The 20,724-nt window shown below is 43.5% G+C and overlaps 1 protein-coding gene across 1 annotated transcript in view; it reads left to right on the forward strand.

Annotated features, from left to right (window-relative positions):
- Nucleotides 1–20,724, forward strand: part of DDX11 (DEAD/H-box helicase 11) — a 552,545-nt gene that overhangs the window by 358,072 nt on the left and 173,749 nt on the right. Inside the window, exon 14 of the mRNA XM_053718816.1 lies at nt 1,133–1,212. Within this exon, the coding sequence (XP_053574791.1) occupies nt 1,133–1,212 (80 nt within the window). The remainder of the gene's footprint in view (nt 1–1,132; nt 1,213–20,724) is intronic.

Here is a 20,724-nt window from a genome sequence, read left to right on the forward strand (position 1 = left end):
ATGAAAACATAGCACATTAACATAAAGGTTTCTCAAACCAGCCTCAGTACTTGTTCCACAATTCTGAATTCTCAGTGACAGATGTAAATCTATTTTGGTCAAAACTAGTGTCCTTTCCCCTTTATTCTATCGGGAGGAAGATCCTTCTTCCATAAACTAATGCCATTCTTTTGTTTGTATAGGTAACATAGAAAATATTTTCATGTCCAACCATATGTCTGTTACTTTAAAAAGAAGAGTATAACTCCATGACATCATGATAAAGTCATTGCCTTTTAATCTCATTAACTGAAATTATGTTAATGTTTTGTGTGATCAGGAGCCAGATATAACTTAGAAAAATGGGGGGGGGGGGGTTCTCTTTTATGAGGTGAGACTTGGTTGGCCATGTTTATTTCACTTTTGAAACTCATCCCACTTGCATCAGGGGTCACTAAGGTTATTTGATTCTATGGTCTCACTCTGTTATATGAGTACTTTGTGCTCAGGGGTCAATAAAATGTTAGGCTTTCGTAGTATTCATTCATTTTGAAGTATTTACCTCTTTATTATTGGGGTGAAGTGCATTGGCCCTTGAGACGTTTAATTTATTCACAGCAAAACTGGGTTGCTAGATAGTGTGATCTTAGTGATCCAAGTCCACCAGGTTTAAACAAAATATATAATACTTTTTCATGTTGCTTTGAGTGGACTTTCAGGATTTATGATAGCTCTTATGTCTTATCTAAGACAGTCTAAATAAATTACTGGGATTTTGGAATGGTAATTTATCACTGTCTGTTGTTAAAGAGATTAGCTAATTCACCAGATTTAAAAAATAAAATAAATAAATAAATAAATCATTTTTTGGTTTGGGGATGTTGCTCCACAAATGTTTTTGTAACACGAACGCCAGAGCTAAAAAATATGACGTTAGTGGGCTCTATAGAGCCTGACAATGTTATATGTGGATGAGACTCTTCATGAAGTTACCTTCAACTATCCTTGTGACAATTTATGTATTCAAAATTGATTGGTCATTTATTCTAGTATATGAGTTGTATAAGAAAAAGTAAACAAAACCAAGACTACTAGTTGTATGTTTACTGGTGTTCTTATTCACCTGCATTGCATGTTCCCTCTTATTACACAGGGGCCGCCTAAAAGCAAAAAATCTGATGTATATAAAGCAGATCCTGTTCCTACTGGAAAAGTTTATGGGCGTTCTAGGAGGTAAGTTTGTGTATAATCCTGTCTTATTTTGTTGATCATTAATTAAAGTCAGTAAGGATTACTGTTCTTCCTCAGTTATGCTATCCACCATTAATATAGATATCTCCCAGCTCTCAGTATTTTTTTATTGTTCACTATTCAGTGTTTATTTATATTTTTTGAGGTTCAAAGCAGATTTGGAAATGGCTTTCTCCAGAAGAGTACATACAAAGCACTGTGTATAAACAGTCTATAAATGAACATGTATATAACTCAAAGAATCTCAGTTTATAATGTTAACAGGCCACTCTTGGACCTCATAACACCAATGAACATCTGAACAGAGGAGGTACATATGCAGTGTTGTGAACAAAACAACATCAAAAAAGTACATTATATATACAGTATATATATATATATATATATGTGTGTGTGTATATATATATATATATATATATATATATATATATATATATATTATAAGATCACAGGAGTGAACTCAAAAAAAATGAGTATCACTACTGGGAGCTTAGGCTGCGCACACTTGTTGTAAAATTAATTTTGATATTTGATCTAATAGTAGCAATATAGCAGAAAATATAACAGAAAATTTAACAATACACAACCTACTTACCACCGTGCCTTTTAAACTAACCTAAGTGATACAGTTCCAGGTCATCACCTGTGATGCCACTTCCACAATCAGCACTTCCACAATCAGCAATCAACAGGTGTAGACCCCCACTGCCCTCCCAGTGTATTTGACTACCTAATCATATAAACATATTAAAGGACCAGTCAACACAGTAGATTTGCATAATCAACAAATGCAAGATAACAAAACAAGATAACAAGACAACGCAATAGTAACTCAGATGAGGAGAGAGCCCAACAGCAGATGGAAGAAATGTACAAAAGATTCCAGGACAGAGGGAAACCCTTGAGGATCCTTGATCAACAGTTGATGGAGTTGGAAACCCCCAAAACTCGTGGACTACAGGAACAACTCACTTTTGTGACAACGTACACAAGCGACAAATCATGTCTTAGAGATTCTTTCAACAAGCACTGGGACATCGTGAAGAGTAATCCAGCGTTGCCTTTCAAAATATGGTACCACCACGCATGGGCTTTTGAAGAGCCACATCACTAAGGGACATGCTGGTAAAGACGGATCCCCCGTCCTTGTTATCAGAAGAAGTCCTGGTTGGAGAAAACAAAACCAGGTTGTTTCAGATGTCTTGGTTGCACAACCTGCAGCGTCTTACAGACAGGACCTTACTTCACTCATCCCACCAAGAAGATGAAGTACAAACATAGCTATCGCCTGACGTGCACAACCACATACATTGTGTACCTACCCCACTGTACCTGTGGCCTGTTTTATGTTGGGAAAACGACTGATGATTTGAGGACATGAATGGCCAACCACAGATCGTCTATACGTATGGCCATTCTGAAGGGAACATCGGACCAACCAGTGGCAAGACACTTCGTCCAAAAAGGACACACAGTGATTGATTTAAAATACACGATCATCAACCATGTACCACCTTTATCTAGAGGTGGGGCAGAGGGAAAATTCTTCTGCAAAGAGAAGCTAGGTGGACCCACAGATTGGAAACCCTCGTCCCGAACGGCCTAAATGTTCATCTAGACTGACATTGTTTTCTGTAAAGTTACATGGCAACTATGTGTTTATTGATTTGTACATGTTTTAGATCTATTCTTTAGTTAAATGACCCTCTTTATACATGTATTTGTACTTTTCTTTGTTCTCTGTTTATCCTTTTTTATTTACTCTTTTTTTCATTTTTCTTTCATTTAATTTATTTTTCTCCTGGTCCTCATGTTATTTCTAATTACTAAGTCGCATACTTAGTTGCTTTGGCAACATAGGCTGTATTGGCACATTTTGCAATGTTTTACCATATATGGGGTTTCCAATACGATACTATGTACCTTTCCCCTTCCCTTCTCTCTCTGCCCCCTCCCTGGTTTAACTTGCATAGTTTTTCATTTTGAACATGTTTATCCCGAGGGTGCACCACGCCCCCTGATTGGCTATCTATGTCAAGCCTCTATGCCGGACATTGCCTGGTTGCGCTGAGCATGCTGATATATGTATTGTCCATTAGAAGTGGGGTTGCGCCTGGAGTAGCAGCCTGTTGACGTTGTTTATGTTTATTGGTATCTTGACTTTGATGCCTTACGCATACTTTAAGCCCTGCTGTTTGTATTTAACATGCCCCTGGGGCTCTACCACGTAGTCTAGCCCCTTGATTGGCTCACAATGTTACACCTCCAGACCGTACAGTATTAGACAGCGCTTAGAACGCTGGTTTCCATCCTGATAGTCCGGCACTTGAGGGGTGCATTGCGTACCAGCTATACGGCTTGTTTTCTAATTACTGGCCAATTTTGTAATTGTAATTATATTATGTATAGCCCTACGATGTATTGTGCAATTTGTCTAATTGTGTTCAATTTACATATTATGCTGTATGTTATTTCTGGGTGATTGGCTTGACTGTGTGGGGGTTGGGCGCTCCTTCATGTTGCAGTACCGTTGATTGGCCATATCATGCCTTACCCAGTATTTGGGGCCGTTGTGGTTAGTTTTGGTTGCTATGGCAACCAACCACAGGCCGGAATCAGATTAAAGCACATATGGCCTATCAGGGACTGATATCAGAGTTTCCCAAAAGGTTTTTCACTGCTCCTTTAACCTATTGTGATCATTGCTATGTACACATTTTTGCTATGTGGTTCTTTTATTAAGATAGGGCACTTGGTGTTCACTTTTAGTTAAAATGTTTATATTATTAGGTAGTCACATACACTGGGAGGGCAGTGAACTGTATCACTTAGGTTAGTTTAAAAGGCACGGTGGTAAGTAGGTTGTGTATTGTTATTTTGTATACACCCCGAAACGTTACATTAAAGGTAACTTTGGAAATCCTGGCGAGTGCATCCCCATTCTTTAATACTATCAACTATCAATACTATGGAAGCACCCTGGGTGGATGAAATGTTAACCGTTAGTGCTTGCCTGCCTGCTGTCTATATATATATATATATATATATATATATATATATATATATATATATATATATATGCAAAACAAGATTAGTGCAAACTTTACAGCGCTAAACCGGGTACCAATAAAATGTGTAGAGAAATTTTTTTCTCAGTTTATAATATATGTGTAAATGATATAAAAGGAATCCCTAAATATATCTTTCTATTTCTGTAATTCTATCTAAAAACTTAGAAAAAGAAACACAGAATAATAATACTGATGTTAACGAGTAGCAAACATTAACCACAATTTAGCAGAAGTAGTTTGTGATATACAAAAATACAGATTGAATGGTGTTTGTTTATGGAGATGTTCTGCATATTACAAAAGTATCGTCTGATTTCTTTTAACTGACAGAACATCCAGCTGCACCCTGGCAGTATTATAGCACTGTTCTTTTCTGAGCCTGGAATTGTTCTCACAAGAGAAGTGGGAAAATTTTGTGACACACACAAGTTCCAAGGATAATCAGAGGTCCCTCACCTGACCGAGAGCTCAGAGTTACCTAGTGGGTGGAATCCTGAAACAGCTACGATCCTATCAAAAAATGTGCTGCCTACTTACCTCATATGATTGAGGGGCCTGGATATACAAAAATACAGAGTCAGAATCCAAAAAGTATGTGTGTTAGACACAGTTCTTAATATTTAGTCCAGCATCCAGAACAGTTTAAAGTGGTATATGGCACAATGTATTCCAAAATAGGCTTAATATTCTAATTACATCCAGGCCCCTCAATCATATGAGGTAAGTAGGCGGCATATAGAAAGATATATTTAGGGATTCCTTTTATATCATTTACACATATATTATAAACTGAGAATATTTTCTCCAACATTGGTGTGTCCGGTCCACGGCGTCATCCTTACTTGTGGGATATCTCTTCCCCAACAGGAAATGGCAAAGAGTCCCAGCAAAGCTGGCCATATAGTCCCTCCTAGGCTCCGGCCACCCCAGTCATTCTCTTTGCCGTTGCACAGGCAACATCTCCACGGAGATGGTTAAGAGTTTTTTGGTGTTTAAATGTAGTTTTTTTATTCTTCTATCAAGTGTTTGTTATTTTAAAATAGTGCTGGTATGTACTATTTACTCTGAAACAGAAAAGGATAAAGATTTCTGTTTGTGAGAGGAAGATGATTTTAGCAGACAGTAACTAAAATCGATTGCTGTTTCCACATAGGACTGTTGAGATGAAGTAACTTCAGTTGGGGGAAACAGTTAGCAGACTTTTCTGCTTAAGGTATGACTAGCCATATTTCTAACAAGACCATGTAATGCTGGAAGGCTGTCATTTCCCCTCATGGGGACCGGTAAGCCATTTTCTTAGTCAAACAAACAGAATAAAGGGCTTAATATGGGCTATAAAACTGGTAGACACTTTTATGGGCTAAATCGATTGCTTTATTTGGGCATTTTATACATGTTTAGGCTGATATTTCACATTTATACACTTGGGGAACGTTTATTAAACGGCAGGCACTATGTTAGACACCTTTTCCAGTCAGGGGGCCTTCCTAGTTGTAGGCAGAGCCTCATTTTTGCGCCATTACTGCGCAGTTGTATTTTGAGAGCAGGACATGCAGATGCATGTGTGAGGATCTGAAAGTTGCTGGAAAAGTTTCTAGAAGGCGTCACTTGGTATCGTATTCCCCTCTGGGCTTGGTTGGGTCTCAGCAAAGGCTATAGCTGGGACTGTATAGGGGTTAAATTTGAAAACTGCTCCGGTTCCGTTATTTTAAGGGTTAAAGCTCTGAAATTTGGTGTGCAATACTCTTAATGCTTTAAGACACTGTGGTGATTTTGGTAATTTTTGAACAATTCCTTCATACTTTTTCACATATTCAGTAATAAGGTGTTTTCTGTTTAAAATTTAAAGAGACAGTAGCGGTTTTGTTTTAAAACGTTTTTTGTGCTTTATTGACAAGTTTAAGCCTGTTTAACATGTCTGTGCCTTCGGATAAGCTATGTTCTATATGTATGAAAGCCAATGTGTCTCCCCATTTAAATTTGTGTGATAATTGTGCCATAGCGTCCAAACAAAGTAAGGACAGTACTGCCACAGATAATGAAATTGCCCAAGATGATTCCTCAGATGAGGGGAGTAAACATGATACTACATCATCCCCTACTGTGTCTACACCAGTTTTGCCCACGCAGGAGGCCCCTAGTACATCTAGCGCGCCAATGCTTATTACCATGCAACAATTAACGGCTGTAATGGATAACTCCATAGCAAATATTTTATCCAAAATGCCTACATATCAGAGAAAGCGCGATTGCTCTGTTTTAAACACTGAAGAGCAGGGCGCTGATGATAATTGTTCTGTCATACCCTCACACCAATCTGAAGTAGCCATGAGGGAGGTTTTGTCAGATGGGGAAATTTCAGATTCAGGAAAAATTTCTCAACAAGCTGAACCTGATGTTGTGACATTTAAATTTAAATTAGAACATCTCCGCGCACTGCTTAAGGAGGTGTTATCTACTCTGGATGATTGTGACAACTTGGTCATTCCAGAGAAATTATGCAAGATGGACAAGTTCCTAGAGGTTCCGGTGCACCCAGACGCTTTTCCTATACCCAAGCGGGTGGCGGACATAGTGAATAAGGAGTGGGATAAGCCCGGCATACCTTTTGTTCCCCCCCCTATATTTAAGAAATTATTTCCTATGGTCGACCCCAGAAAGGACTTATGGCAGACAGTCCCTAAGGTCGAGGGGGCAGTTTCTACTCTAAACAAACGCACTACTATTCCTATCGAGGATAGTTGTGCTTTCAAAGATCCTATGGATAAAAAATTGGAGGGTTTGCTTAAAAAGATTTTTGTACAGCAAGGTTACCTTCTACAACCCATTTCGTGCATTGTTCCTGTCACTACAGCAGCGTGGTTCTGGTTCGAGGAACTAGAAAACTCGCTTAGTAGAGAGACTCCATATGAGGAGGTTATGGACAGAGTTCACGCACTTAAGTTGGCTAACTCTTTTATTTTAGATGCCGCTTTGCAATTAGCTAGATTAGCGGCGAAAAATTCAGGGTTTGCAATCGTGGCGCGCAGAACGCTTTGGCTAAAGTCTTGGTCAGCGGATGTGTCATCCAAGACAAAATTGCTTAACATCCCTTTCAAAGGTAAAACTCTATTTGGACCAGAATTGAAAGAGATTATTTCAGACATCACTGGGGGAAAGGGCCACGCCCTTCCACAAGATAGACCTTTCAAGGCCAAGAATAAGTCTAATTTTTGTTCCTTTCGCAATTTCAGGAACGGACCGGCCTCCAATTCTGCATCCTCTAAGCAAGAGGGTAATGCCTCACAACCCAAACCAGCCTGGAAACCGATGCAAGGCTGGAACAAGGGTAAGCAGGCCAAGAAGCCTGCTGCTGCTAACAAAACAGCATGAAGGAGACCGGACCGGATCTAGTAGGGGGCAGACTCTCTCTCTTTGCTCAGGCTTGGGCAAGAGATGTTCAGGATCCCTGGGCGCTAGAAATAGTTTCTCAGAGTTATCTCCTGGAATTCAGGGAACTACCCCCAAGGGGAAGGTTCCACATATCTCACTTATCCTCAAACCAAATAAAGAGACAGGCGTTCTTACATTGTGTAGAAGACCTGTTAAAGATGGGAGTGATACACCCAGTTCCAATAAAGGAACAGGGAATGGGATTTTATTCCAATCTGTTCGTAGTTCCCAAAAAAGAGGGAACTTGCAGACCAATTTTGGATTTGAAGATCCTAAACAAATTTCTCAGGGTACCATCGTTCAAGATGGAAACCATTCGAACGATTCTACCCACTATCCAGGAAGGTCAATTTATGACTACCGTGGATCTAAAGGATGCGTACCTACATATTCCTATCCACAAAGAACATCATCAGTTCCTAAGGTTCGCCTTTCTGGACAAACATTACCAGTTTGTGGCCCTCCTATTCGGGTTAGCCACTGCTCCAAGGATTTTCACAAAGGTATTAGGTTCCCTTCTAGCGGTTCTAAGACCGAGGGGAATTGCAGTAGTACCTTACTTGGACGACATTCTAATACAAGCGTCGTCCCTATCAAAGGCAAAGGCTCATACAGACATCGTTCTGGCCTTTCTCAGATCGCACGGATGGAAGGTGAACATAGAAAAGAGTTCTCTGTCTCCGTCAACAAGAGTTCCCTTCTTGGGAACAATAATAGATTCCTTAGAAATGAGGATTTTTCTGACAGAGGTCAGAAAGTCAAAACTTCTAAGCACTTGTCAAGTTCTTCATTCTGTTCCACGTCCTTCCATAGCGCAGTGCATGGAAGTAGTAGGGTTGATGGTTGCAGCAATGGACATAGTTCCTTTTGCACAAATTCATCTAAGACCATTACAACTGTGCATGCTCAAACAGTGGAATGGGGACTATACAGACTTGTCTCCAATGATTCAAGTAGATCAGAAGACCAGAGATTCACTCCGTTGGTGGCTGACCCTGGACCATCTGTCCCAGGGAATGAGCTTCCGCAGACCAGAGTGGGTCATTGTCATGACCGACGCCAGTCTAGTGGGCTGGGGCGCGGTCTGGGAATCCCTGAAAGCTCAGGGTCTATGGTCTCGGGAAGAGTCTCTTCTCCCGATAAACATTCTGGAACTGAGAGCGATATTCAATGCTCTCAGGGCTTGGCCTCAACTAGCAAAGGCCAGATTCATAAGGTTCCAATCAGACAACATGACGACCGTTGCATATATCAATCATCAGGGGGGAACAAGGAGTTCCCTGGCGATGAAAGAAGTGACCAAAATAATTCAATGGGCGGAGGATCACTCCTGCCACCTGTCTGCGATCCACATCCCAGGTGTGGAAAACTGGGAGGCGGATTTTCTGAGTCGTCAGACATTCCATCCGGGGGAGTGGGAACTCCATCCGGAGATCTTTGCCCAAATAACTCAATTATGGGGTATTCCAGACATGGATCTGATGGCGTCTCGTCAGAACTTCAAGGTTCCTTGCTACGGGTCCAGATCCAGGGATCCCAAGGCGACTCTAGTAGATGCACTAGTAGCACCTTGGACCTTCAACCTAGCTTATGTATTTCCACCGTTTCCTCTCATTCCCAGGCTGGTAGCCAGGATCAATCAGGAGAGGGCCTCGGTGATCTTGATAGCTCCTGCGTGGCCACGCAGGACTTGGTATGCAGACCTGGTGAATATGTCATCGGTTCCACCATGGAAGCTACCTTTGAGACAGGACCTTCTTGTTCAGGGTCCATTCGAACATCCAAATCTGGTCTCCCTCCAGCTGACGGCTTGGAGATTGAACGCTTGATTCTATCGAAGCGTGGGTTTTCAGATTCTGTGATAGATACTCTGGTTCAGGCCAGAAAACCGGTAACTAGAAAGATTTACCATAAAATATGGAAAAGATATATCTGTTGGTGTGAATCCAAAGGATTCCCAAGGAATAAGATAAAAATTCCTAAGATTCTCTCCTTTCTACAAGAGGGTTTGGAGAAAGGATTATCTGCAAGTTCTCTAAAGGGACAGATCTCTGCTTTATCTGTCTTACTACACAAAAGACTGGCAGCTGGCAGCTGTGCCAGATGTTCAAGCATTTGTTCAGGCTCTGGTTAGGATCAAGCCTGTTTACAAACCTTTGACTCCTCCCTGGAGTCTAAATCTAGTTCTTTCAGTTCTTCAAGGGGTTCCGTTTGAACCTTTACATTCCATAGATATTAAGTTACTATCTTGGAAAGTTTTGTTTTTGGTTGCAATTTCTTCTGCTAGAAGAGTTTCAGAGTTATCTGCTCTGCAGTGTTCTCCGCCCTATCTGGTGTTCCATGCAGATAAGGTGGTTTTGCGTACTAAACCTTCTTCCTAAGGTTGTTTCTAACAAAAATATTAACCAGGAGATAGTTGTACCTTCTTTATGTCCGAATCCAGTTTCAAAGAAGGAACGTTTGTTACACAATTTGGACGTAGTCCGTGCTCTAAAATTCTATTTAGAGGCTACAAAAGATTTCAGACAAACATCTTCTTTGTTTGTTGTTTATTCTGGTAAAAGGAGAGGTCAAAAAGCGACTTCTACCTCTCTTTCCTTTTGGCTTAAAAGCATCATCCGATTGGCTTATGAGACTGCCGGACGGCAGCCTCCTGAAAGAATCACAGCTCACTCCACTAGGGCTGTGGCTTCCACATGGGCCTTCAAGAACGAGGCTTCTGTTGACCAGATATGTAAGGCAGCGACTTTGTCTTCACTGCACACTTTTGCCAAATTTTACAAATTTGATACTTTTGCTTCTTCGGAGGCTATTTTTGGGAGAAAGGTTTTGCAAGCCGTGGTGCCTTCCGTTTAGGTAACCTGATTTGCTCCCTCCCTTCATCCGTGTCCTGATGAATTATTTTCTCTAACTACAGTCACCACGGTACCATATGGTTTCTCCTATATATTTCCTCCTGTCCGTCGGTCGAATGAATGGGGTGGGCGGAGCCTAGGAGGGACTATATGGCCAGCTTTGCTGGGACTCTTTGCCATTTCCTGTTGGGGAAGAGATATCCCACAAGTAAGGATGACGCCGTGGACCGGACACACCGTTGGAGAAAGTAATTTATCAGGTAAGCATAAATTCTGTTTTTTCTCTACACATTTTATTGATACCCGGTTTAGCGCTGTAAAGTTTGCACTAATCTTGTTTTGCATATATTCCTACACTGAGAGGCGGGTTGAGGGTTCACCTTGCCACTCTTTACCTGCACACAAACAGCAGCTCTACCTCTGTATTAGGATTTTTAGCGCTTTCCAATGGTGCCTGGGTTTTCACAGTCACCACTCTCTCAAATCTTTTGTGTTGAATATATATATATATATATATATATATAAACACTTTATGACACATATTCCTCCAGTGAAGACATTGGGAACCACTAGTGGATCTCCTGCAATAAACTACGGGTAGGACAATGATATGAAGGAAACCAGTCAATAATGAAACAATTAAAGGGACAGTGCAATTTTAAACAACTTTCAAATTTACGTTTATCATCATTTGCATTGTTTCTTTGTATTCTTTGTTGAAAGCTAAATCTAGGTAGGCTGATATGCTAATTTCTAAGATCTTGAAGGGCCGCCTCTTATCTCTGCATTTTGACAGTTTTTCACAATTGGACAGCGCTAGTTCATATGTGCCATATAGATAACATTGTGCTCATCCCTTTGGAGTTTCTATGAGTCAGCACTGAGTGGCTAAAATGCAAGTCTGTCAAAAGAACTGAAATAATGGGCAGTCTGCAGAGGCTTAGATACAAGGTAATCACAGAGGTCATAAGTGTATTAATATAACAGTGTTGGTTATGCAAAACTGGGGAATAGGTAAGAAAAGCATTATTTATCTTTTTAAACAATAAACATGTTGGTGTAGACTGTCCCTTTAAGGTCACTCTTGGACCTTAAGATAGGGAAAGATCAGTATGTATATATTTTAGCTTTCTAGTCTGAAAAATCTTAGAACTTGAGGAGGGGTCATATATATATATATATAAAGCTCTTGTCCGTTTTTGGTTCTATTTCCACTAAATACTTTGCAACCCTAATGAGTGGTGTCTTTTGCTACTACTCAGTATTATTTTGCTTAATGTGTACTGAAATAGGAGCCTGCTTTAAAACCCTAATAACTTCCTTGAGATAAGATAATAAACAATGAGATCACCAAGTATATCCTTAAGAAACTATCCCTCCAATTAAATCATTGTGTGTGAGGCTGATAATGGGCCCATTCAGTTTCTCTGTAAATATATGCATGTCTCTGGGTCCTGGAGGTTTGGGTTAAAAAATAAAGCAGCTTAATTTAAAGCATAGATATGAGCCTGCCCTGGTTCAATAACTCAAATGCAAAGAGCAGTATAACTATTTAGATCCCCACTACATAGTATAAAACTATCACTACATCCTCCTTTAGGAAACCTACATTAAAAACAATATTAGCATGGAGAAGGCGGGAATATGAAAATATAATTATATCTAATCATCCCAGAGAGCTGAGAGATATCCATATTGACCATGGTTAGTATAACTGAGGAAGAAGGGTAACCCTTACGGACTGTAGATGTAATATCATATTGAGTGCATGGCAAAGCACTGGAAAATACAAAAGTAACATTAGTGTGACTAGTAAATGTGAGAAACTGGAGCCCCAATAAGTCTCTCCTAGCACCTAAAGGGCTATTAAATACAGTAGAATGGCATAATTAACAAGTGCATAATAAAAAAAGACAATACAATAATACCTACTCTGAATGTCAAATAAGCAGTATTTTTTTTTTCTGACAATTTTTTTTCTCATTTGCTGTCCCCCTGTATCATGTGACAGCCATCAGCCAAATTCAGACCAGTATACCTATACACTGTGAACTTATGCACGTGCGCAGTAGAAGCTGGGGCCTCGGACAGTGAGCATGCAAAATTTGATTATGGAAGTAAACTGGAAAGTCTCTTAAATGCGCATGTGTTTTATTTTGTCTTTAGTGTCAGTTTAATGCAGAAATTTTCTATTAGCCAGTAACAGATGTCATTGCTGAAAATGCAGTTGTCTTCAGAAAGAACAAGGCACATGCAGGAACTGTTAGCGCTGCTCCACATCAGGCTGTTCTCTTCAAACAACGCTGTGCTCTGGATGCACTGTGTAGCTTTCCTTAATACAGTACAGCCAGAGTCAAGCGCTTTTTGAAGAGAATAGTCAAATATGGAGCAGCTCTGTTAGAAGAGAACAGCCTGATGTATAGCAGCACTATAAAGCAAAAGCGCATTGATTGATGACTGTCTCCTAGCCTTTCCTGGCCTGCTAAGCAGTCATGAATGTAAGACGTTCTTGTGAGAAATGCACTATTTATTACTGCATGTTTACCATATGTGATGTTAGATCAAGAGCAAAGGAAACGGATTTATTGGATATTTTAAAAACATAAAAAAAAATTCTATGCAGCTAATTTGCAATGCAATTTTCAACTCCTGTATATATATTATACAACATTAAAATGCCTTTATTCTCCAGTTAATCAATACAATGCAATTGAGCTGGTGCGTTAGTGTAACTGACTCATTTAAATTTAATGTCAAAATGACCTTTAGAAACATTTTCACAAAAAAAAATCTCATTGCAGAAAGTGAAAAAAAGTTCTGCAAATTCAGTAGTAGAGCCCCCACTCCAAACTCACTAAGCATCAGGCAATCCCAGGCACTCACTGATGACGTCACACGCCAAAAAACAACGGCAGTAGAAAAAAGTTAAGCACATAGGCAAGGTGCAATGCCAGTGAAAAGCGTAGAACCAAATACAGTCCCAAATGTAGAAATGAAATCCGGCAGCACAGCAGAGGTTTAAAAAAAAAAAAAAAAAGAACTTTATTCCATCAAATGTAAAAAATACAGCACACGGACAAAACTTTTGACGCGTTTTGCGCCCCCTAGTGGTGCTTCCTTATAGACTAAAGATGATATGCATGATGCCGTCTTATATACCGGCACCATGCTATCTTACACATTAACACTTTAATGTCCCTACATACAAAAACATGAGATCATTAAAAAAAAAATGTGTGTCACAGTATTTGTCCAATTTATATAATGCAGAAATACATAGTAAGGAACAATATCCTATATAATAAAAGGCCAAGTGTGTTTGTCTGAAGCTGTCATGCGCAGTAGAGACAGCATGAGGACAAACACACCTGGCCTTTGAGTCCCTAGCTGATCTGCGGTAGAAGTGGGCATGAGCGGGGGCGTGGCCGGTGTGAAGGGTGCGTGGTCGGGTGTGAATTGCCGTGAAGGGGGCATAGCCGCGCGATAGAAGGGGGAGAGATAGAGAGAGGAGAGAGATAGAGAGGGGAAGGGAGAGAAAGGAGGGGAGAGAGCTCAAAAGAGAGGGGGGAGAGAGAACAGAAGAGGGTGAATAGAGAGAGCAGAAGAGGGGGGTAGAGAAAGGGAGAGAGAGACAGCAAAAGAAAGAGGGGAGAGAGACAGCAAAAGAGAGAGGGGGAGAGAGACAGCAAAAGAGAGGGGGAGAGATAGCGAAAGAGAGGGGGAGAGAGACAGCAAAAGAGAGGGGGGAGAGACAGCAAAAGAGAGAGGGGGAGAGAGACAGCAAAACAGGGGGGAGAGAGACAGCAAAAGAGAGGGGGGAGAGAGACAGCAAAAGAGAGGGGGCGAGAGAAAGCAAAAGAGAGAGGGGAAGAGAGACAGCAAAAGAGAGGGGGAGAGAGACAGCAAAAGAGAGGGGGAGAGAGACAGCAAAAGAGAGAGGGGGAGAGAGACAGCAAAAGAGAGAGAGGGAGAGAGACAGCAAAAGAGAGGAAGAAGAGAGACAGCAAAAGAGAGAGGGGAAGAGAGACAGCAAAAGAGAGGGGGGAGAGAGACAGCAAAATAGAGTAGGGAGAGAGACAGCAAAAGAGAGAGGGGGAGAGAGACAGCAAAAGAGAGGGGGGAGAGAGACAGCAAAAGAGAGGGGGAGAGAGACAGCAAAAGAGAGAAGGGAAGAGAGACAGCAAAAGAGAGGGGGAGAGAGACAGCAAAAGAGAGGGGGGAAAGAGACAGCAAAAGAGAGAGGGGGAGAGAGACAGCAAAAGAGAGAGGGGGAGAGAGACAGCAAAAGAGAGGGGGAGAGAGCGCAAAAGAGAGGGGGGAGAGAGACAGCAACAGAGAGGGGGAGAGAGCCCAAAAGAGAGGGGGAGAGAGAGCACAAAAGAGAGGGGGAAGAGAGAGCGCAAAAGAGGGGGGAGAGAGAACGCAAAAGAGAGGGGGAGAGAGAGGGTAAAAGAGAGGGGGGAGAGAGAGTGCAAAAGAGTGGGGAGAGAGAGAGCGCAAAAGAGAGGGGAGAGAAAGAGAGCACAAAAGAGAGGGGGGGAGAGAGCGCAAAAGAGAGGGGAAGATAGAGCGTAAAAGAGGGGCGGAGAGAGAGAATGCAAAAGAGAGGGGAGGGAGAGAGCACAAAAGAGAGGGGGAGACAGAGAGCACAAGAGAGAGGAGAGAGAGAGAGCACAAAAGAGAGGGGGAGTGAGAGAGCGCAAAAGAGAGGGGGGAGAGAGAGCACAAAAGAGAGGGGAGAGAGGGGGAGAGAGCGCAAAAGAGATGGGGGAGAGAGAGCGCAAAAGAGATGGGGGAGAGAGAGAGAGCACAAAACAGAGGGGGAGAGACAGAGCGCAAAAGAGAGGGGGAGAGAGAGAGTGTAAAAGGGGGGAGAGAGCGCAAAAGAGAGGGGGGAGAGAGCGCAAAAGAGAGGGGGGAGTGAGAGCACAAGAGAGGGGGGAGAGCGCAAAAGAGATGGGGGAGAGAGAGAGCGCAAAAGAGATTGGGGAGAGAGAGCGCAAAAGAGATGAGGGGAGAGAGAGAGCGCAAAAGAGATGTGGGAGAGAGAGCGCAAAAGAGAGGGGGAGAGAGAGAGCGCAAAAGAGAGCGGGAGAGAGTGTAAAAGAGAGGGGGAGAGAGAGAGCGCAAAAGAGAGGGGGGAGAGAGAGCGCAAAAGAGAGGGGGAGAGAGCGCAAAAGAGAGGGGGGAGAGAGAGAGCTCAAAAGAGAGGGGGGGGGCAAGAGAGAGTGCAAGAGAGAGGGGGAGAGAGCGCAAAAGAGAGGGGGGGAGAGAGAGCTCAAAAGAGAGGGGGGAGAGAGAAAGCTCAAAAGAGAGGGGGAGAGAGAGAGCAAAAGAGAGGGGGGAGAGAGAGATCAAAAGAGAGAGGGGGAGAGAGACAGCAAAAGAGAGAGAGGGAGAGAGACAGCAAAAGAGAGGGGGAAGAGAGACAGCAAAAGAGAGAGGGGAAGAGAGACAGCAAAATAGAGGGGGGAGAGAGACAGCAAAATAGAGTAGGGAGAGAGACAGCAAAAGAGAGAGGGGGAGAGAGACAGCAAAAGAGAGGGGGGAGAGAGACAGCAAAAGAGAGAAGGGAAGAGAGACAGCAAAAGAGAGGGGGAGAGAGACAGCAAAAGAGAGGGGGGAAAGAGACAGCAAAAGAGAGAGGGGGAGAGAGACAGCAAAAGAGAGAGGGAGAGAGACAGCAAAAGAGAGGGGTAGAGAGCGCAAAAGAGAGGGGGGAGAGAGACAGCAACAGAGAGGGGGAGAGAGCCCAAAAGAGAGGGGGAGAGAGAGCACAAAAGAGAGGGGGAAGAGAGAGCGCAAAAGAGAGGGGAGAGAGAGCGCAAAAGAGAGGGGGGAAGAACGCAAAAGAGAGGGGGAGAGAGATGGCAAAAGAGAGGGGGGAGAGAGAGTGCAAAAGAGTGGGGAGAGAGAGAGCGCAAAAGAGAGGGGAGAGAAAGAGAGCACAAAAGAGAGGGGGAGAGAGAGCGCAAAAGAGAGGGGAAGAGAGAGCGTAAAAGAGGGGCGGAGAGAGAGAATGCAAAAGAGAGGGGAGGGAGAGAGCACAAAAGAGAGGGGGAGACAGAGAGCACAAGAGAGAGGAGAGAGAGCACAAAAGAGAGGGGGAGAGAGAGAGCGCAAAAGAGAGGGGGGAGAGAGAGCGCAAAAGAGAGGGGAGAGAGGGGGAGAGAGCGCAAAAGAGATGGGGGAGAGAGAGCGCAAAAGAGATGGGGGAGAGAGAGCGCAAAAGAGATGGGGGAGAGAGAGAGAGCACAAAACAGAGGGGGAGAGACAGAGCGCAAAAGAGAGGGGGAGAGAGAGAGTGTAAAAGGGGGGAGAGAGCGCAAAAGAGAGGGGGGAGAGAGCGCAAAAGAGAGGGGGGAGTGAGAGCACAAAAGAGAGGGGAGAGGGGGGGGAGAGCGCAAAAGAGATGGGGGAGAGAGAGAGCGCAAAAGAGATGGGGGAGAGAGAGCGCAAAAGAGATGAGGGGAGAGAGAGAGCACAAAAGAGATGTGGGAGAGAGAGCGCAAAAGAGAGGGGGAGAGAGAGAGAGCGCAAAAGAGAGGGGAGAGGGGGGAGAGCGCAAAAGAGATGGGGGAGAGAGAGAGCGAAAGAGAGGGGGGAGTGAGAGCACAAAAGAGAGGGGAGAGGGGGGGAGAGCGCAAAAGAGAGGGGGGAGAGAGCGCAAAAGAGAGGGGGGAGTGAGAGCACAAAAGAGAGGGGAGAGGGGGGGGAGAGCGCAAAAGAGATGGGGGAGAGAGAGAGCGCAAAAGAGATTGGGGAGAGAGAGCGCAAAAGAGATGAGGGGAGAGAGAGAGCGCAAAAGAGATGTGGGAGAGAGAGCGCAAAAGAGAGGGGGAGAGAGAGAGAGCGCAAAAGAGATGGGGAGAGAGTGTAAAAGAGAGGGGGAGAGAGAGAGCGCAAAAGAGAGGGGGAGAGAGAGCGCAAAAGAGAGGGGGAGAGAGCGCAAAAGAGAGGGGGGAGAGAGAGAGCTCAAAAGAGAGGGGGGGGCAAGAGAGAGGGGGAGAGCGCAAAAGAGAGGGGGGGAGAGAGAGCTCAAAAGAGAGGGGGGAGAGAGAAAGCTCAAAAGAGAGGGGGAGAGAGAGAGCAAAAGAGAGGGGGGAGAGAGAGAGCAAAAGAGAGAGGGGGAGAGAGACAGCAAAAGAGAGAGAGGGAGAGAGACGGCAAAAGAGAGGGGGAAGAGAGACAGCAAAAGAGAGAGGGGAAGAGAGACAGCAAAAGAGAGGGGGGAGAGAGACAGCAAAATAGAGTAGGGAGAGAGACAGCAAAAGAGAGAGGGGGAGAGAGACAGCAAAAGAGAGGGGGGAGAGAGACAGCAAAAGAGAGGGGGGAGAGAGACAGCAAAAGAGAGAAGGGAAGAGAGACAGCAAAAGAGAGGGGGAGAGAGACAGCAAAAGAGAGGGGGGAAAGAGACAGCAAAAGAGAGAGGGGGAGAGAGACAGCAAAAGAGAGAGGGGGAGAGAGACAGCAAAAGAGAGGGGTAGAGAGCGCAAAAGAGAGGGGGGAGAGAGACAGCAACAGAGAGGGGGAGAGAGCCCAAAAGAGAGGGGGGGAGAGAGAGCACAAAAGAGAGGGGGAAGAGAGAGCGCAAAAGAGGGGGGAGAGAGAGCGCAAAAGAGAGGGGGGAAGAGCGCAAAAGAGAGGGGGAGAGAGATGGCAAAAGAGAGGGGGGAGAGAGAGTGCAAAAGAGTGGGGAGAGAGAGAGCGCAAAAGAGAGGGGAGAGAAAGAGAGCACAAAAGAGAGGGGGAGAGAGAGCGCAAAAGAGAGGGGAAGAGAGAGCGTAAAAGAGGGGCGGAGAGAGAGAATGCAAAAGAGAGGGGAGGGAAAGAGCACAAAAGAGAGGGGGAGACAGAGAGCACAAGAGAGAGGAGAGAGAGAGAGCACAAAAGAGAGGGGGAGAGAGAGAGCGCAAAAGAGAGGGGGGAGAGAGAGCGCAAAAGAGAGGGGAGAGAGGGGGAGAGAGCGCAAAAGAGATGGGGGAGAGAGAGCGCAAAAGAGATGGGGGAGAGAGAGAGAGCACAAAACAGAGGGGGAGAGACAGAGCGCAAAAGAGAGGGGGAGAGAGAGAGTGTAAAAGGGGGGAGAGAGCGCAAAAGAGAGGGGGGAGAGAGCGCAAAAGAGAGGGGGGAGTGAGAGCACAAAAGAGAGGGGAGAGGGGGGGAGAGCGCAAAAGAGATGGGGGAGAGAGAGAGCGCAAAAGAGATGGGGGAGAGAGAGCGCAAAAGAGATGAGGGGAGAGAGAGAGCGCAAAAGAGATGTGGGAGAGAGAGCGCAAAAGAGAGGGGGAGAGAGAGAGTGCAAAAGAGAGCGGGAGAGAGTGTAAAAGAGAGGGGGAGAGAGAGAGCGCAAAAGAGAGGGGGGAGAGAGAGCGCAAAAGAGAGGGGGAGAGAGCGCAAAAGAGAGGGGGGAGAGAGAGAGCTCAAAAGAGAGGGGGGGACAAGAGAGAGTGCAAGAGAGAGGGGGAGAGAGCGCAAAAGAGAGGGGGGGAGAGAGAGCTCAAAAGAGAGGGGGGAGAGAGAAAGCTCAAAAGAGAGGGGGAGAGAGAGAGCAAAAGAGAGGGGGGAGAGAGAGCAAAAGAGAGGGGGAGGGAGAGAGCACAAGGGTTGGGACCGCTGTACTGCAAAAAATGCCCCGTGTGAACGGGCTTTAGGACTAGTTTATATATAAACAATACTCAGAAATTTACATACTTATTTACTTGCAATTTTTTGTTATGTGTATGAATTGTAAATGGTTAAAAAAATGATGGGTAACAATACTATCAAGGGTTGTGTAGATAATAGGAAAAAATTTCATACCCCCTAATGTGTGCATATAATTTCTTAGTTGAGGCAGTGATTGCCATCTAACCTATGCGATGTGCTATGTGGTAATTCTGATGCAATATGTTGTAGCTTGTGCTAAACAAGCAAACTTTCTTGTTCAGTGTGTGTTGCAGTATACCACATAGATAAAATGCAATAGCATCTAAGATAAGACAGAAAGAAAGATCAAATCTTCTAATTAAATCTCCAAAAATGTCCTATAAGTATTCTAAAAAACAGTTTTTTTAAGATGCCTAATTGTTGGTCTTAAAAGTAAATAAGTATGTACATCCAATCAGCCAATCGTATTGAACTCGCATTCTATTGGCTGTTCCGATCAGCCAATAGAATGCGAGTTCAATACGATTGGTTGATTGGATCAGCCAATCGGATTGAACTTCAATCTGATTGGCTGATTGAATCAGCCAATCAGATTTTTTCCTACCTTAATTCCGATTGGCTAATAGAATCCTATCAGCCAATCAGAATTCGAGGGACGCAATCTTGGATGACGTCATTTAAAGGACCAGGCATTTGTCGTCAGTCCGGAGGTCTTGAAGATTGAGCCGCTCCTCGTCGGATGGATGAAGATAGAAGATGCTGCTTGGATGAAGATGTCTGCCGGTCCGGATGTCCTCTTCTGCCCGGATTGGATGAAGACTTCTGCCGGTCTGGATGTCCTCTTCTGCCCCATTGAATGAAGACTTCGGCCCGGCTGGGTGAAGACGACTCAAGGTAGGGAGATCTTCAGGGGGGGTAGTGTTAGTTTTATTTAAGGGGGGTTTGGGTGGGTTAGAGAAGGGGTATGTGGGTGGTGTGTTTTAATGTTGGGGGGGGGTTGTATTTTCTTTTTACAGGTAGAGCTGATTACTTTGGGGGAATGCCCTGCAAAAAGCCCTTTTAAGGGCTGGTAAAAGAGCTGGTTACTTTGGTAGTTTAGAATAGGGTAGGGAATTTTTTATCTTGGGGGGCTTTTTTATTTTATTAGGGGGCTTATATTAGGTGTAATTAGTTTAAACTTCTTGTAATTCTTTTTTATTTTTTGTAATTTAGTGTTTGTTTTTTTGTATTATAGTATAGTTTATTTAATTGTATTTTATTTTAGGTAATTGTAGGTAATTTATTTAATTAATTTAATGATAGTGTAGTGTTAGGTTTAATTGTAACTTAGGTTAGGATTTATTTTACAGGTAATTTTGTACTTATTTTTAACTAGGTAGCTATTAACCTATAAATACAAAGTTGCCTGTAAAATAAATATAAATCCTAAAATAGCTACAATGTAATTATTAGTTATATTGTAGCTATATTAGGGTTTATTTTATTTA

Source organism: Bombina bombina, chromosome 6 (assembly GCF_027579735.1).
Source record: "Bombina bombina isolate aBomBom1 chromosome 6, aBomBom1.pri, whole genome shotgun sequence".
In the NCBI taxonomy this organism is placed as follows: domain Eukaryota; kingdom Metazoa; phylum Chordata; class Amphibia; order Anura; family Bombinatoridae; genus Bombina; species Bombina bombina.